Source organism: Heterodontus francisci, chromosome 10, assembly GCF_036365525.1.
Source record: "Heterodontus francisci isolate sHetFra1 chromosome 10, sHetFra1.hap1, whole genome shotgun sequence".
Classification (NCBI taxonomy): domain Eukaryota; kingdom Metazoa; phylum Chordata; class Chondrichthyes; order Heterodontiformes; family Heterodontidae; genus Heterodontus; species Heterodontus francisci.
In genome coordinates this window covers 47,532,421-47,559,474 of record NC_090380.1, presented here as the reverse complement: position 1 = coordinate 47,559,474, position 27,054 = coordinate 47,532,421, and the positions used below count along the sequence as shown (strand labels likewise).

At 43.4% G+C, this 27,054-nt stretch overlaps 1 protein-coding gene across 7 annotated transcripts in view; it reads right to left on the bottom strand.

Moving 5' to 3' along the window:
• The window catches only part of dmd (dystrophin), a 1,950,296-nt gene that overhangs the window by 982,273 nt on the left and 940,969 nt on the right, over positions 1–27,054 (bottom strand). For all 7 annotated transcript variants that reach the window (XM_068040560.1, XM_068040554.1, XM_068040555.1 and 4 more), the window contains one exon: positions 13,858–14,030. In XM_068040560.1, coding sequence (XP_067896661.1) covers positions 13,858–14,030 — 173 coding nt within the window. The remainder of the gene's footprint in view (positions 1–13,857; positions 14,031–27,054) is intronic.

Sequence of the window (27,054 nt, the reverse complement as noted above, 5' to 3'; positions counted from 1 at the left end):
CATGTCGGTATGCAAAAAAAACAAAGTCCGCATAAGAAAGCTGTTTGACTGGCCAAAATGCCACAAAGATGTGGTGGAGTACTGCAGAGGTTGCCACATGTGCCAGGTTGAGGGGAAAACCCAACCTGCAGTGAAATATGAACCCCTTGGTCTTGTATCGGTGTTTGGAGGACCCTCCAGCAGAGGGCTGGTGAACTGCAAAGGACCCCTGCCTAAAACAAAAGGGGACAGGCAGGCACAAGGCTGGCAACAGGTTAGAAAGGAACGGGGAAAAAGGGACCAAAAGGGCAGGTTAAAGGAAACCCGGGAAGAATCCCGGATGAAAACTCCTACTGTCCCGTCAGCCAACCCCAAAATATTTGAAAAGTTAGACCCCACATCCTCCAATGTAAATGCAGACACCAGAAGCACCCCACCAGAGTGGCTAATAGCATTAACAGGAATCTGCAGACACAAAGGAAGTCCTCAAGATGGCAGAGAAACCGTGAGGGTGATGCCTCACCTAGTTGAAGTGCCGCAGGGGCGTGCAATAGAATCTAGGCAAATACCTGCAGGCAGGAGTGTCCCAGAGGGCAAAGGGAAGATTAGCAAAGAACCCACCCCATCAGTCAGGAAAAAAAGGGAACCAGCCATCCCCTGAGATGAAAAGCCCTTGCACGACTCACCAAAAGAACTAAATGAGAGTTCAGAGTGGACCCGCCCACTGCCGCCAACCCTGAGCAGAACTCCAACCTAGGGCTAATTAAACCTAATCCTCCCCCTGCAGACCTCAACAAGATCAAAGACAGCTTAGGCAGTCATGGAAATGTGCTAACTGGATAAACTTCCCCAAAAAACCATATGTTTATTGGGATGCCAAAAAGGGCCATTTAAAACAGCACTGCTACCAAGAAACAGCAGGCTGTAACAATTGTTAGAGTTCTGAATGAATGAGAGAGATGCACATGTGTTTTTCTGTCTTTATCCTCTCTCTAGTCCCTTTTAATTAAATGCTCTTTTAAAAAAAAATCACATTTCATTCCGCTGGGTGTGGAACTGTCATGCAGATCCCCCACCTACCAAGAATGAGGCATATTAATTTTGTCATATGAACATTGATTTTAAACTGTTGCTGGAGTGAAGAAATTACTTGTTTGAAGATCACCAGACACTGGGCTGGAAGGATATTTGCATACTAAGAGATGCTGCTTGCAGAGACAAAGGACTATTCCCTGCTTCAAATTAACCCAAATGGATTTTGATCATCAGACATTGAAGATGTAAGGAAGCACATTCCAGGGCCTGCTAAGATGATACAATCCACAAAGCCAGGACTGGTTAAACCAGCTAGTCACATGACTAACTGGCTGGTCCAGGTTTTTTGAACTAGTCACAGGACAATTTGAATTCAGAAGGCAGTTGGCAATTGATGCTGCAACAAGCAAGCCTCTCTCCTGGCTCTCGTTCGCTTTTTCCCAAGTCACTGGACCTTTGGAAGACATGAAAACCTCAAGAGAGGAAAGACTCCTACATCGAAATAAGTTGAAGCGTGAACTGGGCCCCAACAAATAGCAGGACATAGCGGCAACAAACGACTGCACATTAAACTCAAAGGACAGTAAATCACTGACAGATATTGCCTCAAACTTTTCCCCTTTATTTACTTTTTCTGTCTCTATCTGCGTGTGTGTTTATCGCATATGCATGCTAGCTTGGCCACATTGTATATTCGTAGTCGTTAACCAGATTAGAGTTTAAGATGAATGAACTTCCACCTTTCTTGTTTAAATCTAAACAAACCTGTCTGATTTCTTTGCCTTACAATTGGAGCAGTGAACAAGGATTCAGTGAGGGGGAGAAAAAAATCGGTGTTTCTAAAATTAAACCCTGTTACGGTTAAACCAGGTAAAGGTTGAGAGGGAACCCCTAGACCCCTTCTCACCTGGTCGTAACATTAGAAAGGCAAAATGCCTGTGCTGCTGCATGCAATTGACAGAAAGGCAAACTGCTCCTTCATTAATCACAATGATACAGATCACTGCGTGGCTGGCAGACATCTTATTGACTTAGGTGTGGCCAACAGTATATTCAAGCAATGATTGGTTAGTTGTACCAGTAAATTAACCATTTTCTCTCAAATCAATCATCCTTACTTTGTGTATTTCTCTTCAGTCCATACTTGTTTTATTTAATGTTCATTTGCTTTTTAATGTTACACATCCAAAGAGTTACCTGACAATTCAGGCTCATTACATAGCTTGTCAAGGTTAGGTTGAGGTCTCTGCAAAAAACAGTTGTTTTTCACATTTTGCACATCTCCTTCAACAATTTCAGCTTGTCTTAGATAATGACATTAAAATTTTTCTCACAGAAATCTTATCATTTTTGTTTAGTGTTCCTTTTAGTGTTTTGTTTGAACAAGCGATTTTCCTACATTAGCAGTTCAGCACCCCTTCTGTTTTACTGCAATCACAGCTTTGTTTTCTGTTCAAGCACTCATATAGTAGATCCACTCATGTTTAAGTAGCCTCCGTAATTTATTTATTTTTAGATTCAGCAGGTTGGTTGTGAAAGATTATTTTTCATGGGAGATGAATTGAAGCACCACCACCACAACTTGCATTAATGTAGCGACTGGAGGGTATCCATTATGACACTCTTATTCGAAAAGATAGAGAATAAAAAAGTCAGATGGCTATGTATGAGTTAATCTTAAATCAATTGTGTCCAAATTCTTAGAATCCATAATTTGAGAAAAAATTAGTTCCCATTTAGAAGTGTATGGATTAATCAAGAAACATCAGCATGGATTTGTTAAAGACGAATCGTACTTGACAATGAAAGACAGACTTGCATTTATAGAGTGGCTTTCATGACAACAGGATGTCCCAAAGCACTTTACAGCTAATGAAGTACTTTTATTTTTTGAAGTGCAGTCATTGTTGTAATGTAGGAGACTGTTACGGCCAGGTGGGTGATGGTGTGGCTTGTTCCCACTGTTCATCTCCCAAATTACCACAGCAAGTGTTTTTGTTACCAGCGTTTTAGCCCCTTGTGTTTTATCTGCCATACAAACACCGACAGTGACAGGTTTTTTTGTAGGTTTAAAACGGAAGTTTAACTATTTATTGAATATTCATTCCCAAAACAGCCATGCCCACGAACGCATTCACTCAAACACACACACACAAGAATAGATAGGAAAAGGGTAAGGGGTTTGAAGTGAGGTAGGTGTTAGGAATTCACAGTAAGCCTGTTGAATCTTGTCAGAGAATAGTTTCTCTTTTTAAAGTTGCAGGCCTGGATATTTGTGTAATTTTCTGGTGGTTAAGACTTCAGACTGAAGGCGGTGGTCACTTTCAGTTCTCTGCTGCACTACATTGAAGTGCAGAATTTGTAGCAGGGCTCCTTCTTTGGTTTGTGCTGGCCTATTTTTCATAGCCTTTGGTCAGATTCCCTTTCTGTGACGTTCTTGTGATCTCTCTCTCTCTCGCTGTTCAGAGAGATACCTTTTAAGGCAAAAATCTCGTACATCAGCCTCTGTTAGGAGACGCACGGCCCATTCCCTGTTTTGACCACACAACGGCCCAGAATGTGGCTACTTCACACCTTCTTTGTTTCAGAACAACCCATTCAATTCAGGAATGTCTCTTGATAGTTTCAGGATGGATGTAATTGACATCTCTTTGCTTGGAATGTATCCTTTTGTCCGAAACAGACAGTGAGACAGTTTGAATATACAGGCCAAGTCAGCCTGAGCTTCGGAGGCCATTTTGCAACACATTGTCCTCTTTTAATGGAAAAGTCAATTTTTTTTTTATAACTCTTCAGGTTGGTTCTGTACTTTCATCGCTGCACTTCTCATGAGCTTAACAAGATAATGCAGCCAATTTACGCACAGTAAGCTCCCGCAAACGGCAATGTGATAATGACCAGATAATCTGTTTTGGTGATTTTGATTGAGGAATAAATGTTAGCCAAGACACTGCTGTTCTTCGAAATAGTGCCAGGGGATCTTTTATATCCACCTGAGAGGGCAATCATGGTCTCGGTTTAACAACTCTTTCAAAAGATGGCAGCTCTGACAGTGTAGCACTCCCTCATTCTTGAGGCCTTAATTTTTGTACTGAAGTCCTCGAGTGGGTTTTGAACCCACAACCTTGTGAGAGTGCTACCAAGTGAGCCCTGGCTGACATAGCTAAATCTAATGCTGATTTTTAGAAGAAGCGTGTGATTGGATAAAGGAACTTCAGTTGATGTTGTGTGCATGGATTTTCAGAAGGTGTTGAATAGGAGAGCTTAAAAGAGGTTTGTTAGAAAATATCAGGTGCATGGTATAAGCAGAAATGTAACAGCATCAATTAAAAGTTACCAGATGCAGAAGAAACAAAGAATTAGGTTTGGAAGTGGCATACGTCAGGGGTCAGTGTGAAATCCACTTTTTTCCCCCCTTGATAAATATAGATGATTTAGACTTGGGTATAGGGAACACAAAAACTTGAAACATGGCAACAACACAAATGCAGGAGATTTAGAAGAGCGAGGACACGGCAAAGGCCAAGCCAGTTCGTGAAATGGGCAGACAGGTGCAAAGGTCATTCAATAGGGATAAATGTGAGGTAATACATTTTGGGTGAAGAGGTAAGAAATCGGAGTATACATATCATGGAAAGATAAGGGTGTGAATAAAGAGATTAATGACTTCAAAATATAGTTCCCAGGAAATGGGAATGCAGATGGCAACAAGCATATAAAATGTAATTTGAATCTGGAGATTTATAAATAGCAGGATAGACTATATGAGTAAAGTAGTAATGATAAATTTACAACAACCTGCATTTATATAGCATTCTACAGGAGCATAATCAGACAAGAACTAACACTGAGCTCAAGAAAGAGACATTAGGACAGATGCAAAAAGTTTGGTCAAAGAGCTGGGTTTTATGCAGAATCGTAAAGGAGGGCAGAGGGGTGAAGAGGCCAAGATGTTTGAAGGGGGGTGGGGGAGGAGTTGCAGAGCTTTGGGCTCAAACGACTGAAGGCATATCCACAAATGGCGGCTTGAGGGAAATGGGGTTTACACAAGAGGCCAGAATTAGAGGAATGCTGAGTTCTTGGAGGGTTGTAGGCCGTGAGGGGATTACAGAGATATGGGGCTGGATTTTAAGAGCATGCTGCTGATGTCGGTAGCGAGCTCAAAAAATGGCGGCCTGTCTGTGCGCGCCGCACACCAAAGAGCAGCCGCAATCTCCCGCGCGGCGACTCATTTAAATGGCCGAGGGGGCCCGCACCCCCCCCCAGCCCCAATCACGTGGAGGTGGCGGGTTGTCCGTCGCCAGAAATGGCATCAGCTGCCAGTGCGCTTAAATAACTTAAATAAATTTTATAAAGCCCCTTTCCCATGGCCCCCCCCATAATAATTACAATAACTGTTTGCCCTTTTCCCCTCCAATACACTTGCATTTTATATCTGACCGTCTGCCCCAAACTGCACAAAATTTAAATGTCAACCCTTCCCGCCATCCCCTACACCCAATATTCTTATTTGACCCCATTTCCCCCTGCCCCCACATTGAGAGTCTTACCTCCACCCCCGCCCCAGCAATGTGGCACCGCGTTTCCCTGGACGGGGATTTGAAGGCATGGGAGTGCTGGCCACAGCGCTGAAGATCACGGCAGGCCCTCAAGATCGCAGATGTCGATTTAAATGCATTCATTTTATTGATCTGAATATTTTAAATGAGGTCCCGTTGCCCAACGGCGAGGGGGGAGCTGCCACAGAGCCTCGCCCCGGGAGGATCGAGCTGGGCCCTCATGGAGCCGTCTTCAGGCCACCACCCCCTCCCCCACCACGGGGGAAGAACAAAATCCAGCCCAGGGAGTGGCAGTGCCATGGATGGATTTTTAAAATTGAGGCACTGGTGGACCAGGTGCCAGTGTAGGCCAATGAGCACAGGAGTGATAGGTGAACAGGATTTGGCATGAGTCAAAATATGGGCTACAGAGTTTTGGATGAATTCAAGTTTATGTAAACCATTGGTTAAGGAATAATCAAGAATACTGTGAGCAATATTGGGCACCTCATTGCAGAACCAATGTGAAACCCAATCAGAGCTTACAGCATAGATACATCAGGCCAGGAATAGGAAACTATAGTTATGCTGAGACAGTTATGGTACTGGGTTATTTTCAATGGAGCAAAGAAGGAAAAGAGGAGATTTAGAACTTCTTAAAATTATGTAGAGTGGATAAAGAAATGTTATTTCCTCTAGTTGGGAAGTCAGTGACAAAGAGCATTCAATATAAAAAGAGGGAGGAGCAATTTCTTTACACCAGGGTTATTGAGACATGGAATATTTCTGTCACATGGAGTGGTTGAGGCAGAGACCATTGCATTTCGAAAGGAAAAACAGATAAATATTTGAAGCAGAGGAAAATGCATCGCTATGTGGAGATTTCAGGGCAGTGGGATTGGCTTTGGATTGTTCTAGCAAACAGCTGACATATACACAATGTGCCACATGGCCTCCTTCTGTGCAGTAAACTTACACGGTTCTATGCATCCAGACTTTATTTGGATTCTGCAATTTGATTATTTGGCATTTGTCAGTTTGGGAATTAAAATATATTTTTACCAAGCCTGGATATTGTCCCGGTCTTGCTGCATTTCTACACGGACAGCTTCATTATCTGAGGAGTCTTGCATGGTGCTGAACATCGTGCAATCATCAGCGAACATCCCCACTTCTGACCTTATGATTGAAGGAAAGTCATTGATGAAGCAGCTGAAGATGGTTGGGCCTCAGACACTACCCTGAGGAACTCCTGCAGTGATGTCATGGAGCTGAGATGATTGACCTCCAACAACCACAACCACCTTCCTTTGTGCTAGGTACGATTCTAACCAGCAGAGAGTTTCCCCCCTGATTCCCATTAACTCCAGTTTTGCTAGGGTTCCTTGATGCCATACTCGGTCAAATGCTGCCTTGATGTCAACGGCAGTCACTCTAACCTCACCTTTGGAGTTCAGCTCTTTTGTCCATGTTTGAACCAAGGCTGTAATGAGGTCAGGAACTGAGTGCCCGTGGTGGAACCCAAACTAAGCATCACTCAGCAGATTACTGCTAAGCAAGTGCTGCTTGACGGCACTGTTGATGACACTTTTCTTCACTTTACTGATGATTGAGAGTATACTGATGGGGCGGTAATTGGCCGGGTTGGATTTGTCCTGCTTTTTGTGCACAGGACATACGTGGGCAATTTTCCACATTGCAGGGTAGATGCCAGTGTTGTAGCTGTACTGGAAAAGCGTGGCTAGGGACACGGCATGTTCTGGAGCACAGGTCTTCAGTACTATTGCTGGAATATTGTCAGGGCCCATAGCCTTTGCAGTATCCAGTGCCTTTAGTTGCTTCTTGATATCGCGCGGAGTGAATCAAACTGGCTGAAGACTGGCATCTGTGATGCTGGGGACTTCAGGAGGAGGCCGAGATGGATCATCAACTTGATGGCTGAAGAATGTTGCAAATGCTTTAGCCTTATCTTTTGCACTGATGTGCTGGGCTCCCTCATCATTGAGGATAGTGATATTTGTGGAGCCACCTCCTCCAGTTAGTTGTTTAATTGTCCACCACCATTCACGACTGGAGGTGGCAGGACTGCAAAGCTTAGATCCAATCCGTTGGTTGTGGGATCACTTAGCCCTATCTATTACATGTTGCTTAAGCTGTTTGGCATGCAAGTAGTCCTGTGTTGTAGCTTCACCAGGTTGACACCTCATTTTGAGGTATGCCTGGTGCTGCTCCTGGCATGCCCTCTTGCACTCTTCATTAAACCAGGGTTGGTCCCCCGGCTTGATGGTAATGGTAAAGTGGGGGATATGCCGGGCCATGAGGTTACAGATTGTGGTTGAGTACAATTCTGCTGCTGCTGATGGTCCACAGCGCCTCATGGATGCCCAGTTTTGCATTGCTAGATCTCTTCAAAATCTATCCCATTTAGCACAGTGGTAGTGCCACACAACACGATGGAGGGTATCCTCAATGTGAATATAGGACTTTGTCTTCACAAGGACTGTGCGGTGGTCACTCCGACCAATACTGTCAGTCATCTGAGGCAGGCAGATTGGTGAGGATGAGGTCAAGTACGTTTTTCCCTATTGTTAGTTCCCTCACCACCTGCCGCAGACCCAGTCTAGCAGCTATATCCTTTAGGATTCGGCCAGCTCTGTCAGTAGTGGTGCTACCGAGCCACTCTTGGTGATGGACATTGAAGTCCCCCACCCAGAGTACATTTTGCGCCCTTGCCCTCAGTGCTTTCTCCAAGTGGTGTTCAACATGGAGGAGTACTGATTCATCAGCTGAGGGAGGGCAGTAGGTGGTAATCAGCAGGAGGTTTCCTTGCCCATGTTTGACCTGATGCCATGAGACTTCATGGGGTCCAGAGTCGAAGTTGAGGACTCCCAGGGCAACTCCCTCCCGACTGTATAACACTGTGCTGCCATCTTGATGGGTCTGTCCTGCCGGTGGGACAGGACATATCCAGGGATGGTGATGGTCGTGTCTGGGACATTGTCTGGAAGGTATGATTCGGTGAGTATGACTATGTCAGGCTGTTGCTTGACTAGTCTGTGTGACTAACTTTGGCATAAGCCCCCAGATGTTAGCAAGGAGGACTATACAGGGTCGACAGGGCTGGGTTTGCCATTGTCGTTTCCGGTGCCAAGGTCGATGCTGGGTGGTCCGTCCGGTTTCATTCCTTTTGGACTTTTTAGCGGTTAGGTACAACTGAGTGGCTTGCTGGGCATTTTAAGAGTCAACCACATTGCTGTGGGTCTGGAGTCACATGTCGGCCAGACCAAATAAGGACAGCAGATTTCCTTCCCTAAAGGGCATTAGTAAACCAGATGGGTTTTTGTGACAATCGACAATGATTTCATGGCCATCATTAGACTAGCTTTTTAATTCCAGATTTTTGTTATATTAAATGAATTCAAATTCCATCTTCTGCCATGGTGGGATTCAAATCCAGGTCCCCAGAGGGATACCCTGGGTCTCTGGGTTATTAGTCCAGTGACAATACCACAAAGCCACCCCCTCCCCTGTGGTGGCCCTTTGCTGGTTTCTAAGATACTCCCACTCCTTAGACTTACTACTATTCTTTGCAATATTATAACTGTCTACTTTTAATCTAATACTATCCCTAACCTCCTTATTAGCCACCTTAGTAACAGCAGAAAAAAGATTAACGTTTCATATTGAAATTTACAGCAAATTACAACTGCCTGTTAATTGACTTCAAAGTTTACAAGAACTACCAGGATCTGCTTATTTAGACTATTTTATCACAAGACATACTCATGCAGTGGCCTTAAAAAGAATTGGCTAGTTTCAACACAGCTCCACTCAGCAGCTAAACTTCACACCTATGCTCCACATGTGAGCAATGGCATAGAAACACCACCAGTTTAATTCTCTGACTTTTGGTAGTCGGGCAAAATGGGTGATATTGAATTGAATGCCATCATCCTCAAATCAAGCACGGTGCATAATTTAAGTTGAAATAAATTTAATGTGAAAAATCATATAAGGTGTAAAATGCAGAGGTTGGTCAATGTTTTCACATCTTCTAACCTATTTTGTTGCAGTTTCCTCTGTCTGCAAAGTTAAATGAAAAGGACTAAAAGAACAGACTTTGTTGCACCCATTTATGGGCACAAAACCAGCACAAGGCTGAAATTAGGGTCCAACATCTTGCACCACCACGATGCCTTAAATACATTCAACCCACAATTGGGTTTTTCCATTTTCCAGGCTTCTGGGATGGCTGCCTAAGTTAGGCCTCCAGCCCCTTCCATATCCTAATAAGGGGGCCAATGTCTTGTTTTAGAACCCCTCTGCAAAACTGGGCTGTCCTAAGTGCAGCAGCTATCAGTTCTGCTCTGGTCAAATTTTCTGATTATGGCTGTCACTGAGAAGGTAAATGTAATTTTTCTTTTAAATTGACGTGGCGCCAGAAATTGCAAGAATACTTCTCCCGGCTACATAACACTCCTGCCAGCCGTGATTGGATCCCCCCCATTGCCCCCTCCCAGACTTACCATTGTCGGCAAAGCAGGCTGGCCCAAAATTGAATTCTTCACTCCATGATTTGCCGGCGGAGGCATGACAGGTGCCAACAGCTCAGCACATTTATTTGGTGAAGACTGAAGAACAATTTGTCTGTGCCTATTTGGTTCTTCAAAGCCGGCCTAATCTAATTTATAGGCCTAATTCTTTTATTAGAAATTGATCACTTTTCAATGAGGCACATTCTGGTTGGAGAAACTGCAAGAACAGTTTATGAACAAGAGTCTGAGCAGGAAGAAGAGAGAGTTATGGTGTGTTCGGGTCAAGTGCCTTGGGCTCTCACCTCACCTCTTTTGTCCAAGTTTGGACCAAGGCTGTAATGCAGTCAGGAGCTGAGTGGCCCTCAATCTAAGCATCAGTGAGCAGGTTATTGCTGAGTAAGTGTCGCTTGATAGCACTGTCGATGACACCTTTGACCACAACAGATTTAATTCTTTCTTACTTACTTACTATGATCATAACAAGAACCAATCGTACAGGTTTTTTTTGAGTTAACAATGTACCTGAACTGAACTAATAAAAATAATAAACAACGTGCCAACTTTCACTCACACACACACACACACTAGAGGTTTACAAACACACAAATAGGTTACAGAGTAGGGAAAGGCAGATTGGTTGAGTTAGAGTCCATAAAAAGGGATATACAGTCTGTAGAGTTTGGTGATTCGGCTGGCTTTTAGCTGAATCTGGTGGTTCTGAGGCTTTTAGTTTGAAGAGGTAGATGACTGATTCAGTGGGTCTCTTGGAGACAGAAATGTGGATGATTTCCTCAAACCGGGTTTCTGATTGTATGCAAAGGTAGTCAGTCAGCAAGGAGGATTTGAAAGCTTTCAAGCTGGAATGGAGAGAGAGAGGGGCCCCCACTTGAGGTCTACATATGTCAGAGTCCAAAAGCTTCTCCTCTGCCGCAGAGAAAACACCAGCTTCAAACCACAGATGGGGAGGGGCTTGTCACATGACAGTCACTCAGTGTTTCAAAGCATAGCAGGTAGCAGTATTTCTCTCTTGCTAAAGAGAACAAGTAGTTCCTTTAAACTTCCCAGGTCTTGGTTCTTGCTGGGGCATGAGCAGACATTTCATCTCCCTCCTTACAAGCATTGCAGTGTGGAATACAGTGTTGCAAATTAGGTAGCCATCTGAAACTGCCAGCAAAGTCATCATTTTAGCTGGTCTTTTTAAAAATGTCTTTTAAAAAAATATAAATACAGATCTCCAGTCAGTGGATTAAGGAAAATTACCATTCAACAAAGCACATTGGCGTAACAGGGAGAGCACGCATTCCCAGGTTCTCTGACACTGCACAGGACACCTTTGTGGAGGAGCTGGAGAGGAAGATGGATGCGGTCTATCCACAGGGGATCACGAGGCTGTCCAACCAAACTGTGCAAAGGCAGTGGGACCATATAGCCTTGGCAGTCAAGCCCCGAGGACCTGGATGTAGTGCCACAAAAACCTCAATGACATCATGAGTAACCAAGGTCACTGAATGCATCTTCAAATGTCATATCCTACCAACCACACCACTCTTCTCATACACTGTTCAATTCACCACACCTCCATCACTCACTTACCAACAATCCTGATCAATCAGAACTCATGCCTGACATTCATAGCTTCATCTCAACTTCACACACTTAGCACTGCTGCAAGCCTCATCATCCTTATACTACACTATTAACTGAGCCACAGCTCATCAGGATGATGAAAAGTAGTTGCTCATGGCCACATTTAAATAAACAGGCAATGAACTGAAAACATTAAATATTAGAATGATGCGACTCTTCCTTCCAGGCCAAACAAAGTACCAGGAAAACATAAAACATAAAAACACTTCTCTCAATAATATTAGGATTGGATTACACTCTGTATGTTGGCACTTACAATAGTTCTGGGAAACATTAGATTCCATTTAAGTAAAACAGTTTAGTTATTTTGTTTCCTAGCATGCGTTGGATTATTACTGAATGTTACGGCATTAACTACAGAACATTACATGGGTCTCAAAGTAAAATTTGGGCAACTGTATTTTTATATATATAGCCACAAGTTAAATACTTCTCTAATGGTGTCATTGTTTTAAGTAATAAGGTTATTCTACTTGAGTGTAATTGTTCATGTAATACTTTACATTATGGACAGTTGGCAGTATTACGAATGTAATTTCTTCTGATTCAGATGACATCATAAATTGTGAAAGCAAAGCACAAGTGATTTATGACTATCATCTGAACCCTGAGATTAAATTACAACTCCTACTCACTTATCATATAAAATTGTCTCATAAAATCTAGTGTAGCCTCATGAAAATGAAGATGGTGCTGAAATCCCACTGAGCATTGTGAGAAAAATGGCAATGTCTCCACCACAATAGGAAGGAAAGACATTCTCGATGATCCTTGTGCAGTGCCACACTTAGTCCAGCAGTAGCTCACTCGAGCAGCATGGGGAGCACAATAGATACTGTCCTCACCTCATGATCTCATGTGCATGTTCTATCAGGAGATCATTGGATAACTAATAGAAGTAGGAACCTTGGCTTGTTTTTCCAAAGACCTACCAGTGCTGTTGATCTCAGTAGCATACCAGTGCACTTGCCTACTCAGCTATCAGGAGTGCAGTGCTGTACTTCTGAAGTAGAATTAGGTAGGAGTTAAAAGGTTAATGCATATATAGCAAGGTAGTTCCATTGGAGTCTAATTGTTCATATGCCAAGCTATTTTCACAATTAATCTGCTAAGTGGCTGAAAGTGAGGGCAAGTGATTTCTCATCCCAAGAATTTCTATGGTTGCTCCATGAAGCACAACTTGTCATCGAATACTATAGTTTTGCATTTAGAAGTCCCAAATGCAGTGGAAGTACCAGTTTCTGAGAGTAACAAATCATCGCCTACATAGAGTAGATTTAGAAAACAACACTGCATGAACATGGAACTAGAGTCTAAACGAAATACTGCAAGTGGAAGGGTTTCAGATTGCACATCATAAAATAAAGCCTTATTGAGCTGCTCCATAAAAATATCATTGGCCCTAAATGTTTCATCATCGGCTATAAATCTAGCAACACGTATTACACACATTTTTTTGCTCATCATATAATTTTTGGGCTTTAGAAGTTGGCAGTGCTGTGATTGTAACTTTCAGGCTACTGGCTAATTCCAACTGCCACTTCTTACATAATTTTTTTGAGATACGGGAGAGGAGAAAGTGTTTCATTTTGTTTTCTGTATCATGAAGCGTCCTGTCTCCTACTGGAAACTAAACCCAATCGTCTGAACTAGATTTCTCTGCAACCCAGCAGTATGCGTTTACTTACATCAAAAATCTTCTGAAATGATCAAAACCTTTTATAAAAGGTCTAAGTTGAAGGCATGAGCAGCTTGAACTTTCTCCAGTAGCAGAAAATAGCATCAAGTAAAATTCTCCAGTGAGCTATTTCAGAACAGTCGCTAACCCAACACTAGAATATTACACTAAATAATTTCACAGAAATATCTTGGTCAATGCACTACCAGAAGTAATTAAGCTTCATTAGCTCTGAGATTACGGAGTATGAATGCTTCAAGCGTTCATAGGAAATTCCTCTCTCTTACCTTAGCAGAGAGATAATTTTCAGATATATTAAGCATTTGTACATCAATATCTCATATCATCATTTCAACGCCAAAGATCCCTCCCCACCCAACCCCACCAAAGTGACCAGATGACCAAGTTGTGCAATGATTAAAACTGGTCAGAAATAGGTACTTACATTTGTCGATCAGTGCACATCTTGTTTACGTTTTCCCATTTGGCATCGAGCTTAGCCACTGCGTCCTGTATTTGTTCAGCGTCCGTATAAGAGACATTGCGTAGAGCCGCAGGCTTCTTGCTGTGAACTGCCTCTACTTGGCCCGAGAGCTTCTCCAAGTTCCTTTTTATGTTCTGGAGTTCAGGAAAGTAAAAAAAAAGGTTGATAGCTTTAATTGCACAAGATTTAAAAAACCAGCAAAACTGTGATGAGGGGTTTTAAAAATATTAGGAGTATTGGAATCCTGATTAACAGAAAGGGTATGCAAAATCTTCTTTCAATGTTTTTTTTCAAAAATAGAGTTCAACTCATTAACAACTCCTTTGAAAGCAGAACTATTGCTGTGTTGTGAATAAAACAAGATGATAATTTGAGAATCCGTTTCTGCTATCAGAAAGGAGCCTTTACCCAACAGTCAAAGGGCAACACTCCTACACAAACCGAACACTCAGACTCCAAGAAGCAATGTTCTCCAAAAACACCATTACCACCAGGATTTGGAACAAAATGTGTTTTCCCACACACCTAATTTATCTCTGACTCAGATTCACTCCTACAAACAAACCATATAACAAAATCAATACTCTACTCTGGTTACAGAATCTGTCAATAAACCCTTCCTGATACATTTTTCTTTCGAATATTTTATGAGTAACTTTTAAAAAAAATACAGGACTATTGGGATCATGCATACATTTTCCATTCCATCCAGCATTGAAAAGAACCAATAGTTGGGGTTTCCAGTTTCTGGTGTTTTTAATATTTTTGTTTGAACCAAATTTGGTGATTTAAAAAAAAAACGGAATCAAAAGTAGGTAAAACCTTGTACACCAAGTATCGCACTGTACAGGCTTGGGCTTCAAAACCTCACTGATCAGAAAATCTGCAAAAGGCACTATGTTCTGTTTCAGAGTTGAATAACTTTTATTCTGAAGTTGATCTTATTTTGAATTTTTCAGTGTTAATGAATAAGTACCAATTTTGAAATTTTTCAACAAAAATTTGACCCGGTTTTATTGATTTAACATGAAAACTGGTAATCTTACCAACTGTGCGGTAGCATAAAGTCTATGGCCTTAAATTTCAACAGAGGCTGTTCTGATCTCCCACTGCAACTTTGGGAGCTCAGCATAACACAGAAAAAGCGGCAACTGCCATTTATACAATTTCTCTGCTGATCTTCCATTGATGGCATGGGGGAGATGGAGGTAACTGCCATGGAGGTTCATGGCCTGTATATTTATTAAAGTGACAAGTTACGGCTCAAGTACAGAATATTAATTGATATATTGTTTTATTCTGGAAAACTAGTTGATGAAGGATAGTACTGGAGCCAATCTTTCCTCACTCCATTTAACATAGAAATATGGAAAATAGGAGCAGGAGTAGCCATTTGGCCCTTCGGGCCTGCTCCACCATTCAAAAAAGATAATGGTTGATCATCTAATTCAGTACCCTGTTCCCGCTTTCTCCCCCATATCCCTTGATCCCTGTCGCATTAAGAAATATATCTATCTTCTTCTTGAATATGTTTAATGACTTGGCCCCCACTGCCTGCTGCGGAAGAGAATTCCACAGGTTCGCCACCCTCTGAGTGAAGACATTTCTCCTCATCTCGGTTCTAAATGGCATACCCCGTATCCTGAGACTGTGACCCCTGGTTCTGGACTCCCCAGCCATCGGGAACATCCTCCCTGCATCTAGCCTGTCTAGTCCTGTTAGAATTTTACAGGTTTCTATGAGATCCCCTCTCATTCTTCTAAACTCTAGTGAATATCGGCCTAATCAACCCAATCTCTCCTCATATGTCAATCCTGCCATCCCAGGAATCAGCCTAGTAAATCTTCTTTGCACTCCCTCCATGGCAAGAACATCCTTCCTCAGATAAGGAAACCATAACTGCACACAATACTCCAGATATGGTCTCACCAAGCCCTGTATAACTGCAGTAAGACATCCTTGCTCCTGTACTTAAGTCCTCTTGCAATGAAGGCCAATATACCCATTCGCCTTCCTAATTGCTCACTGCACCCGAATGCATGCTTTCAGCGACTACCCTCACATTTATCCACATTATACTGCATCTGCTATGCATTTGCGCACTCACCCAACTTGTCCAAATCACACTGTAGCCTCTTTGCATCCTCCTCACAGCTCATATTCCCCCCCAGCTCTGTGTCATCTGCAAACTTGGAAATGTTACATTTAGTTTCCTCACCCAAGTCATTAATATATATTGTGAATAGCTGTGGCCCAAGCACTGATCCCTGCGGTACCCCAATAGTCACTGCCTGCCACCCGAAAAGAGACTCATTTATTCCCACTCTCAGTTTCCTGTCTGTCAACCAATTCTCAATCCATGCCAGTATATTACCCCCAACCCCATGTGCTTTAATTTTGCACACCAACCTCTTATGTGGGACCTTATCAAAAGCCTTCTGAAAATCCAAATACACCACATCCACTGGTTCTCCTTTATCTATTCCACTAGTAACATCCTCAAAAGGTTAAGCAAGATTTCCCTTTCGTAAACCCATGCTGACATGCAGAAGTCATAATATCATGAGTAGCATTCTAATACCAAACATTTGTTCCTGCTGGGGGACTTTAACGCCAGGGTTGGGGCCGACCATGACTCATGGCCCTCCTGCCTTGGGCGCTAAGTCATTGGAAGGATGAATGAGAATTGACAGAGACTGCTGGAGTTGTGTACCTATCACAACCTCTGCATCACCAACTCCTTCTTTCATACAAAATCCTGTCACCAGGTTTCACTGAGACACCCAAGATCACGTTGATGGCACCAGCTGGACCTCATCGTCACAAGGTGAGCCTCTTTAAACAGTGTCCAAATCACACGCAGCTTCCACAGTGCGGACTACGACACCGACCACTCCCTGATGTGCAGCAAAGTTAGACTCAAATCAAAGAAGCTGCATCACTCCAAGCAGATGAGCCGCCCGCACATCAACACAAACAAAATTTCTTATCCACAGCTGTTACAAAAGTTTCTAAATTCACTTGAAAAAGCCCTTCAAAACACTCCTGCAGGGGATGCAGAGACAAAGTGGGGCAACATCAGAGATGCCATCTATGACTCAGCAATGCCCACCTTTGGCAAACGAGAGAAGCAGAATACAGACTGGTTTCAATCTCACTTTGAAGAGCTGGAACCTGTCATAGCCACTAAGCGCACTGCACTGTTGAACCACAAGAAAGCCCCCAGCGCGTTAACATCTGTAGCACTTAAAGTAGCCAGAACCACTGCACAAAGAACAGCCAGGCGCTGTGCAAATGACTACTGGCAACACCTATGCAGTCATATTCAGCTGGCCTCCGACACCGGAAACATCAGAGGAATGATGGCATTAAGAGAGCTTTTGGGCCAACCATCAAGAAGATCACCCTCCTCAAGTCAGGGGACATGATCACTGACCAATGCAAGCAAATGGACTGCTGGGTGGAGCGCTACCTAGAACTGTACTTCAGGGAAAATGTTGTCACTGATACCACCCTCAATGCAGCCCAGTCTCTGCCAGTCATGGATGAGCTGGACGAACAGTCAACAAAATCAGGGCGGCGCAGTGGTTAGCACCGCAGCCTCATAGCTCCAGCAACCCAGGTTCGATTCTAGGTACTGCCTGTGTAGAGTTTGCAAGTTCTCCCTGTGACCGCGTGGGTTTTCGCCGGGTGCTCCGGTTTCCTCCCACAGCCAAAAGACTTGCAGGTTGATAGGTAAATTGGCCATTATAAATTGCCCCTAGTATAGGTAGGTGGTAGGTGAATTGAGGGAAGGTGGGGATGTGAGAGGGTAATAGGATTAATATAGGATTAGTATAAATGGGTGGTTGATGGTCGGCACAGACCGTCAAAGGGCCTGTTTCAGTGCTGTATCGCTAAATAAATAAATAAAAAATAAACTCAGTGATGCCATTGATTCTCTATCCAGTGGAAAAGCCCCTGGAAAGGATGGCATTACCCCTGAAATAATCAAGAGTGCCAAGCCTGCTATACTCTCAGCACTCCATGAACTGCTTTGCCTGTGCTGGGATGAGGGAGCAGTACTGCAGGACATGCGCGATGCCAATATCATCACCCTCTATAAGAACAAGGGTGACTGCGGTGACTGCAACAACTACCGTGGAATCTCCCTGCTCAGCATAGTGGGGAAGTCATCGCTCGAGTTGTTTTAAACAGGCTCCAGAAGCTGGCTGAACGTGTCTACCCTGAGGCACAGTGCGGCTTTCGAGCAGAGAGATCCACCATTGATATGTTGTTCTCCCTTCGCCAGCTACAGGAGAAATGCCGTGAACAAAAGATGCCCCTCTATGTTGCTTTCATAGATCTCACCAAAGCCTTTGACCTCGTCAGCAGACGTAGTCTCTTCAGACTACTAGCAAAGATTGGATGTCCACCAAAGCTACTAAGTATCATCACCTCATTCCATGAGGATATGAAAGGCACAATTCAGCATAGTGGTGCCTCATCAGACCCCTTTCCTATCCTGAGTGGCGTGAAACAGGGCTCTGTTCTCGCACCTACACTGTTTGGGATCTTCTTCTCACTGCTGCTCTCACATGCGTTCAAGTCTTCAGAAGAAGGAATTTTCCTCCACACAAGATCAGATGGTACGTTGTTCAACCTTGCCCATCTAAAAGCGAAGACCAAAGTACGGAAAGTTCCTCATCAGGGAACTTCTCTTTGCTGGCAATGCTGCATTAACATCCCACACAGAAGAGTGTCTGCAGAGACTCATCGACAGGATTGCGGCTGCCTGCAACGAATTTGGCCGAACAATCAGCCTCAAGAAAATGAACATCATGGGACAGGACGTCAGAAATGCTCCATCCATCAATATCAGCAACCACGCTCTGGAAGTGGTTCAAGAGTTCACCTGCCTAGGCTCAACTTTCACCAGTAACCTGTCACTCGATGCAGAAATCAACAAGCACATGGGAAAGGCGTCCGCTGCTATGTCCAGACTGGCCAAGAGGGTGTGGGAAAATGGCGCACTGACACGGAACACAAAAGTCCGAGTGTTTCAAGCCTGTGTCCTCAGTACCTTGCTATACGGCAGCGAGGCCTGGACAATGTATGTCAGCCAAGAGCGACGTCTCAATTCATTTCATCTTCGCTGCCTCTGGAGAATCCTTGACATCAGATGGCAGGACCATATCTCCAACGCGGAAGTGTTCGAGACAGCCAAGATCCCCAGCATATACACCCTACCGAGCCAACGGCGCTTGAGATGGCTTGGCCATGTGAGCTGCATGGAAGATGGCAGGATCCCAAAGGACGCATTGTACAGCGAGTTCGTCACTGGTATCAGGCCCACCAGCCGTCCATGTCTCCGCTTTAAAGATGTCTGCAAACTCAACATGATGTCCTGTGACATTGACCAAAAGTTGTGGGAGTCAGTTGCCAGTTATCGCCAGAGCTGGCGGACAGCCATAAAGGCGGGGCTGAAGAGTGGCGAGTCGAAGAGACTTAGCAGTTGGCAGGTAAAAAGACAGAAGTGCAAGGAGAGAGCCAACTATGTAACAGCCCCGACAACCAATTTTACCTGCAGTGTCTGTGGAAGAGTCTGTCACTCTAGAATTGGCTTTTATAGCCACTCCAGGCACTGCTCCACAAACCACTGACCACCTCTAGGCGTTTACCCATTGTCTCTCGAGACAAGGAGGTCAATGAAGAAGAGTTACATCCTCAAAAAGTTAAGCATGATATCCCTTTCGTAAACCCATGCTAACTTTGCCCAATCCCGTTTATGCTTTCCAGGTGTTCTTCTATCACATCCTTTATAATAGACTCTAGCATTTTCCCTACTGGCTAACTGGTCTGTAGTTCCCTGTTTTTTCTCTCCCTCCTTTTCCATATAGTGGGGTTGCATTTGCCACCCTCCAATCTGTAGGAACTGTTCCAGTCTATAGAAGTTTGGAAGATGACCACCAATGCATCCACTATTTCCAGGGCCACTTCCTTTAGTACTCTAGGATGTAGATTATCAGGCCCTGGGGATTTGTTAGTCTTTAACCCCATTAATTTCCCTAGCACTGTTTTTTTCACTGATACTGATTTCCTTCAGTTTCTCACTCTCATTAGACCCTTGGTTCCCTAACATTTCTGGGAGGTTATTTGTGTCCTCTTTTGTGAAGACAGAAACAAAGTATGTGTTTAATTGTTCTGCCATTTCTTTGTTCCCCATTATAATTTCCCCCATTTCTGACTGTAAGGGACCTACATTTGTCTTCACTAATCTTTTTCTCTTCTCGTGTTTATAGAAGATTTTACAGTCAGTTTTTATGTTCACCACCAGTTTACTCTCATAGTCTATTTTCCCCTGCTTAATCAACCTCTTTATCCTCCTTTGCTGAATTCTAAACTGCTCCCAATCCTCAAACTTGTTGCTTTTTCTGGCAATTTTATATGCCTCCTCTTTTGATCTAATACCATCCCTAATTTCTTTTGTAAGCCATGGTTGAGCCACCTTTCCAGTTTTATTTTTGCGCCAGACAGGAACGAACAATTGTTGTAATTCATAGATAGATATAGATACAGCACCGAAACAGGCCCTTTGGCCCACTAAGTCTGTGCCGACCAACAACCACCCATTTATACTAATCCTAATATACATATAAACCTGCAAGTCTCTGGCTGTGGGAGGAAACCGGAGCACCCGGCGGAAACCCACGCGGTCACAGGGAGAACTTGCAAACTCCGCACAGGCAGTACCCAGAATCGAACCCAGGTCACTGGAGCTGTGAGGCTGCGGTGCTAACCACTGCGCCACTGTGCTGCCCTATGTACATGTTCTTTAAATATAATCCATTGCCTATCCACCGTCAACCCTTTTCGTAAAGATCCCCAATCTACCATAGCCAACTCGTGCCTCGTACCTTTGTATTTTCCTTTATTTAGATTCAGGACCCTAGTTTCGGATTCAACTACTTCACTCGCCATCTTAATGGAGAATTCTATCATGTTATGGTCGCTCCTCCCCAAGGGACCCCGCACAACAAATTGTTAATTAATCCTTTCTCATTGCACAATACCCAGTCTAGGTTAACCTTTTCTGTAGTTGGTTCCTCAACATATTGGTCTAAAAAACTGTCACGTACACACTCCAGGAAATCCTCCTCCACGGTATTATTGCTAATTTGATTTGACCAATCTATATGTAGATCAAAGTCACCCATAATTACAGTTGTACCCTTATTGCATGCGTGTTTAATTTCCTGTTTAATGCCATTCCTTACATCTCTACTACTGCTTGGGGGTCTCTAGACAACCCCCAGTTTTCTGCTCCTTGGTATTTCTTAGCTCCATTCATACAGATTCTGAGCCAAAATCCTTCCTCACTATTGCATTGATTTCCTCCTTTACGAACAACGTTGCCCCTCCTCCTTTCCCTTTTTGCCTGTCCTTCCAAAATATCGAATACCCCTGGATATTCAGTTCCCATCCTTGGTCACCTTGCAGCCATATCTCCGTGTTCGCTATTATATCATAACCGTTTATATCTATTTGCGCTGTTAATTCATCTACCTTATTGCGAATGCTCCACGCATTGAGGCACAATGCCTTTAGACTTGTCTTTAACATTGCAAGTCATCTTAGCTTTATTTTGCACTATGACCCCATTTGCTTCTTGCCCTTGTTTTCCCTGCCTTCCAGTTTTGCTTCTTACCTTTTTGTCTTTCATTTCTCTCCTTGTTTCCCTCTCCTCTGTCTCCCTGCCCAGATTCCAATCCCCCTGCCATTCTAGTTTAAACCCTCCCAGACAGCACTAGCAAACACCAACCGCCAAGCACCCCCCCCCCACCCCGAGGAAATTGGTGTCGGTCCTGCCCACATGCAACCCGTCCAGCTTGTACTGGTCCCACCTGCCCCAGAACCGGTCCCAATGTCCCAGGAATCTGAATCCCTCCCCCCTAAACCATTTCTCCAGCCATGTATTCATCTGATATATCCTGCTATTCCTGCTCTCGCTAGCACATGACACTGGTAGTAATCCTGAGATTACTACCTTTGAGGACCTACTTTTAAATTTTCATCCTAACTCCCTATATTCAGCTTGCAGGATCTCATTCCTTTTTTTAACTATGTCGTTGGTGCTGATACGTTCCACAACAACTGGCTGCTCGCCCTCCCCCCTCAGAATGCCCTCCAGCCACTCAGAGACATTCTTGACCCTAGCACCAGGGAGGCAACATACCACACTGGAGTCTCTTTTGCAGCTGCAGAAAAGCCTGTCTATTTCCCTTATGATTGAATCCCCGATCAATATAGCCCTGCCACTCTTCTTCCTTCCCTCCTATGCAGCAGAGTCTCCCATCGTGCCATGAACTTGGCTCTTGCGGCTTTCCCCTGAGCCATCTCCCCCAACAATAGCCAAAGTGGTATATCTGTTGGAGAGGGGGATGGCCACAGGGGACTGCTGCCTTCCTCTACTCTGCCTGATGGTCACCCATTCCCTTCCTGCCTGTGCAGCATTTGCCTGCGGTGTGACCACCTCGCTAAACGTGCTATCCATGATGATCTCAGCATCGCGGATACTCCACAGTGAATCCACCTGCAGCTCAAACTCCGTAATGCGGGTTGCCAGTAGCTGCAGATGGATACACTTCCTGCACACATGGTTGCCAGGGGCATTGGAAGCGTCCCTGATTTCCTACATAGCGCAGGAGGATCATATCACGGGTGCAAGCTTTCCTGCCATGACTTACCTTTAAATTACTTAGTTATTCCCTTTAATTAATAAAATACTAATTACATTAGGGACCTTGTTCTACTCCAAACACTACCCATGACAATCTAATGTCCTTTAATAACTTACACTAATTTCAAAAAAACACACACTTTAGTAGTACTAACCTTGTCACTTATACAGCAGGTTTTGAGGTTTTTACAGAAAAAAACTTTCCCCTTTTTTAAGCTATTTACAGGCACTAACAGCTGTTACTTACCCAACCAATCAGCTTGCAGATTTCTCGTGATATCACTCTAAGTCTTTTTTTTCCTGTTTTGAACCTCAGCGTGCACCGGCATAGAGAGAGAGAGAAAGAGAGAGAGAGAGAGAGAGAGAAAGAAAGAGAGAGAGAGAAAGAGAGAGAGAGCCTGCCACTGCTCTGGTCTTTAGTTAAGTAGGGGCCATGAGCCCCGCCCTCTCTTTTACAGGTCCCACTGCGGATCTGATTCCTCCCAGGTCCGCCTGCCGCTGCTCCGGTCTTCAGGTAAGGGCCTTGAGCCCCGCCCTCTCTTTTACAGGTCTCGCTCCGGATCTGATTCCTCCCAGGTCTGCCTGCCGCCGCTCCAGTCTTCAGGTAAGTGTTACAGAGTGAAACATTCCAAGCATACACCTCCCAATTCAATCACAACAGTTTCAATATATGTGCTCAAGTGAAGCCCTAATTAATGTCCACCACTTGCATACAATCAAACACAATTAACACGTACACCTATTTTGAAAAAGAACTTAAGGAAAATGAGACAAAATTACATTTCAAACCTTCAGTTTTTTTTTTCAGTAACTGGGTATCGGGACAGGCATGGACACCATTCACCATGCTTAACACAGTCCGAATCAAGCTACTGATTAATCCATATAAGCAGAATTTCTATCTGTCTGAAAGTGATTCTCCATCTCTCCACGCACATTTTCCTTACATAAACTCTGAGAACTTAGGGACAGGTCAGTAACAGGTCACAATTATGGACCCCAAAATGTACAGAGGAGTACTACTGGAGGTTAACCAGCTAAAAATAACATCTCTTACCAGCACATGCCACTTATAAGTGCCCATTAATCATCCATCTAGGACTAATTGGGATGCATTTCATTTCTCCCTGTCCGGTCTGTCTGCACAGATTTTATCAATGATCCAAGCTGCCTCATCAATCAGCAGCAGCATCTTGCATCCTGGAGTATTGTGAAAGTGCCCAGCTTTCCATTACCCTATCAATTCAGTTCCAATCTCCTCTTGTAAAGACAAAGCAACTCATTTTATGGCTTATATACCAATGAATGCTTTCTCAGTCAGTTTTCGTGGATCATTGATAGAATCTGGAGAAGTATATCTGTTATTTTGCTCAGTTCTAGGTGGACCAGATAAATTCATTCTCATCCTGCTGTACCAGAAGTCAAGAATTATTTTGGTTCTTGTCTGTGGTTTTCCATTCCTCTTTGCCCATTCCTCATTAAAGAAGGGAGAACAGGGAATAGATTTTAGATTGATGAGGTTCCACTAGAGATGGACTGCCCACAATTTCTAATACTCGAGAACCATGACAGCATCTGATCAAAAATGAAGTCAATGGAAATTGGGGGGAAATTTCTCCGCTGGTTGGAGTCATACCTAGCACAAGGGAAGGCAGTTGTGGTTGTGGAGGCCAATCATCTAAGCCCCAGGACACCACTGCAGGAGCTCCTTAGGGAAGCATGCTAGGCCCGACTATCTTCAGCTGCTTCATCACCATCATAGGATCAGAAGTGGGGATGTTTGCTGATGATTGCACAATGTTCATTTCTATTTGCAACTCCTCAGATAATAAAGCAGTCTGTGCCCATGTGCAGCAAGACCCGGACAACTTTCAGGCTTAGGCTGATAAGTGGCAAGTAATATTCGTGCCACACACATGCCAGGCAATGATCATCTCCAACAAAATAGAATCTAAAAACCTCGCCTTGACATTCAATGGCATTACCATCACTGAATCCCTCATCATCAACATCATAGGGGTAACCATTTACTAGAAACTGAACTGGATCGGTCACATAAATACTGTGGCTACAAAAACAGGTTAGAGGCTGGGGATTCAGCAGCAAATAACACCTCCTGACTTCCCAAAGCCTGTCCACCATCTACAAGGTACAAGTCAGGAATGTGATGGAATACTCTCCACTTGCCTGGATGAGTGCAGCTCCAACAATACTCAAGAAGCTCGACACCATCCAGGACAAATCAGACCGCTTGATCGGCAATCCATCCACCACCTTAAATATTCACTCCCTCCACCACCAGCATCCAGTGATAGCCATGTGTACCAAGGCTTCTTCGACAGTACCTCCCAAACCCGCAACCTCTATCACCTCGAAGGACAAGAACAGCAGATGCATGGGAACAGGTTCCACCTGCAGGTTCCCCTCCAAGTCACACACCATTCTGACTTGTAATATATTGCTGTTATATCATCATTGCTGCATCAAAAGCTTGTAACTCCGTACTTCTCGGCACTGTAGGACTACTTTCATCACACGGACTGCAACCGTTCAAGAAGGTGGCTCACTACCACCTTCCCAAAGGCAATTTGGGATGGGCAATAAATGTTGGCCTTGCCAGCAATGCCCACATACTATGAAAGAATAAAAAAAATCATAGCAATGCCTATGGTTTAAATGTAAATTGAGCCAGGTGAAAACACAGATCAAAAACTTTTGACAGAAACACCAGGAAAATTGATTAAAGCCAAAGTTAATACCTGAACAAAAGACAGGTGTGCTCATCTTAAAATCAGCTCCAAAATATCTATATGTCAGTCACAGGAGGCACACACTTGTTGTTGCTATGAGGATATGGAGTGTGTTGGGAGAAGATTAAACCCAAATAGGGACATTTTTCAATGCCCTTCCATTTCCTCCTTTACCCCCACTGTGATTGGCAAAATATCACATTACATTATGAGTAATAAAAACAAACCCATGTGATGAGTAATGTTGTATAGCCCAAACCTGTCCTAAACACATCTGTTTACATATCCCTTCATTTCCTATTCAATCTAATCTGGGATACTGACATAGTTGCTGCCTTAAACACTAACCCTCGAACTGAATTCCACAGTCTCTCATTCTCTGCATGAAAAGACATCTCTTCCTCTTTGTTCTAACTCTGTTACATTTAATCTTGTATATATGGCCTCTTGTTCTTGACCCCTCAGCTACTGGAAGCAGTCTGCTTCTATTTGCCCCTATCCTACCCTTTCAGAATTTTCAATGCTTCTATCACATCATATCTGTCTAATTTTAATTTTTTAAAAAAAAAATCAAGTTCTTTTTTCCATTATTCTATTACCCCTCGCAATCAACATTGAGTGGAAGCAGGTATGAATTAATTAACTCCCTAAAACTACACATCATCATGCCAAAACTAGAGCTCAGAAAGCTCTTAAATTAGAACACCAAAGATATTTATTTTTGGTGCAGCCAGGAGCCTGATACATGCAAAGGATTGTAGTACCAACTGGAACACTGCAGTTGTAAAGACTGATTAAAATTGTAAATGAGGTATAAGGGGATCAACTGTTTCATGCACTTCAGCTCTGAAGATGAAAAGTAATCTTCAGAAGAAGTATTACAAATCTGTTTATGACAAATTAATTCCAGTGTAATTATATGAACTTCAAAAAATTACTCAAAATACTACACAAATCACAGTGCGAGTACAAGACATGTATGCAGATTGCAATTTAGATGATTGCGAAGTACTAGTCCTGAAGGCCATGCAAATTAGCTTTTGAAGCTTCAAGACAGTAATGGACACTAACAAATTCATCAGCACACAGTTATTCGCCTTCTTCCAGTATGGGATCTTCCTTCGTTTGCAGACAGCAGTTTGTTTATTTCGAACTGCAAAAGCAAACTCTGATTTGTATGGCATTCTGTGATGGATTTTAATGAGAGAACTGCTAGGTGGAAATTTCAATGGCAAGATGGATTAAATGCACTTTACACTTCTAAAGCCCATAAATTCTCTCGCAGATACCATAGGTGTTTTGCAATAGGAGTTACAGCCTGCCCAGGTTATTGACGAATTTTTGAGATGTCCCAGTGCTGACCATAAACATGCTTCATTGGCCCTTGCCCTTATATTTCCAGCAGTTGAAGAAAGGCATCAGAACTGTTTATTTTAACTGCCATTCACCTCCAAGAAATTACCTTCCATTTTCATTCTCCAATATACAACTAATGGCGTAGAACATTTCTTTTGAGAGACAGTCTTAAGCCCTTGTGTTGCACTAATTTTTACACCAAATTTAATGGTAATAGCAAATGTCATGTGAAAATGGTATAAAGCCACTCAGTTCCCTTCGATTCAGCTGGAATGCCTCCACCATGATCGACCCAGGATGGAACGTCCTGGCTAAATGCACGAGCTAATGCAA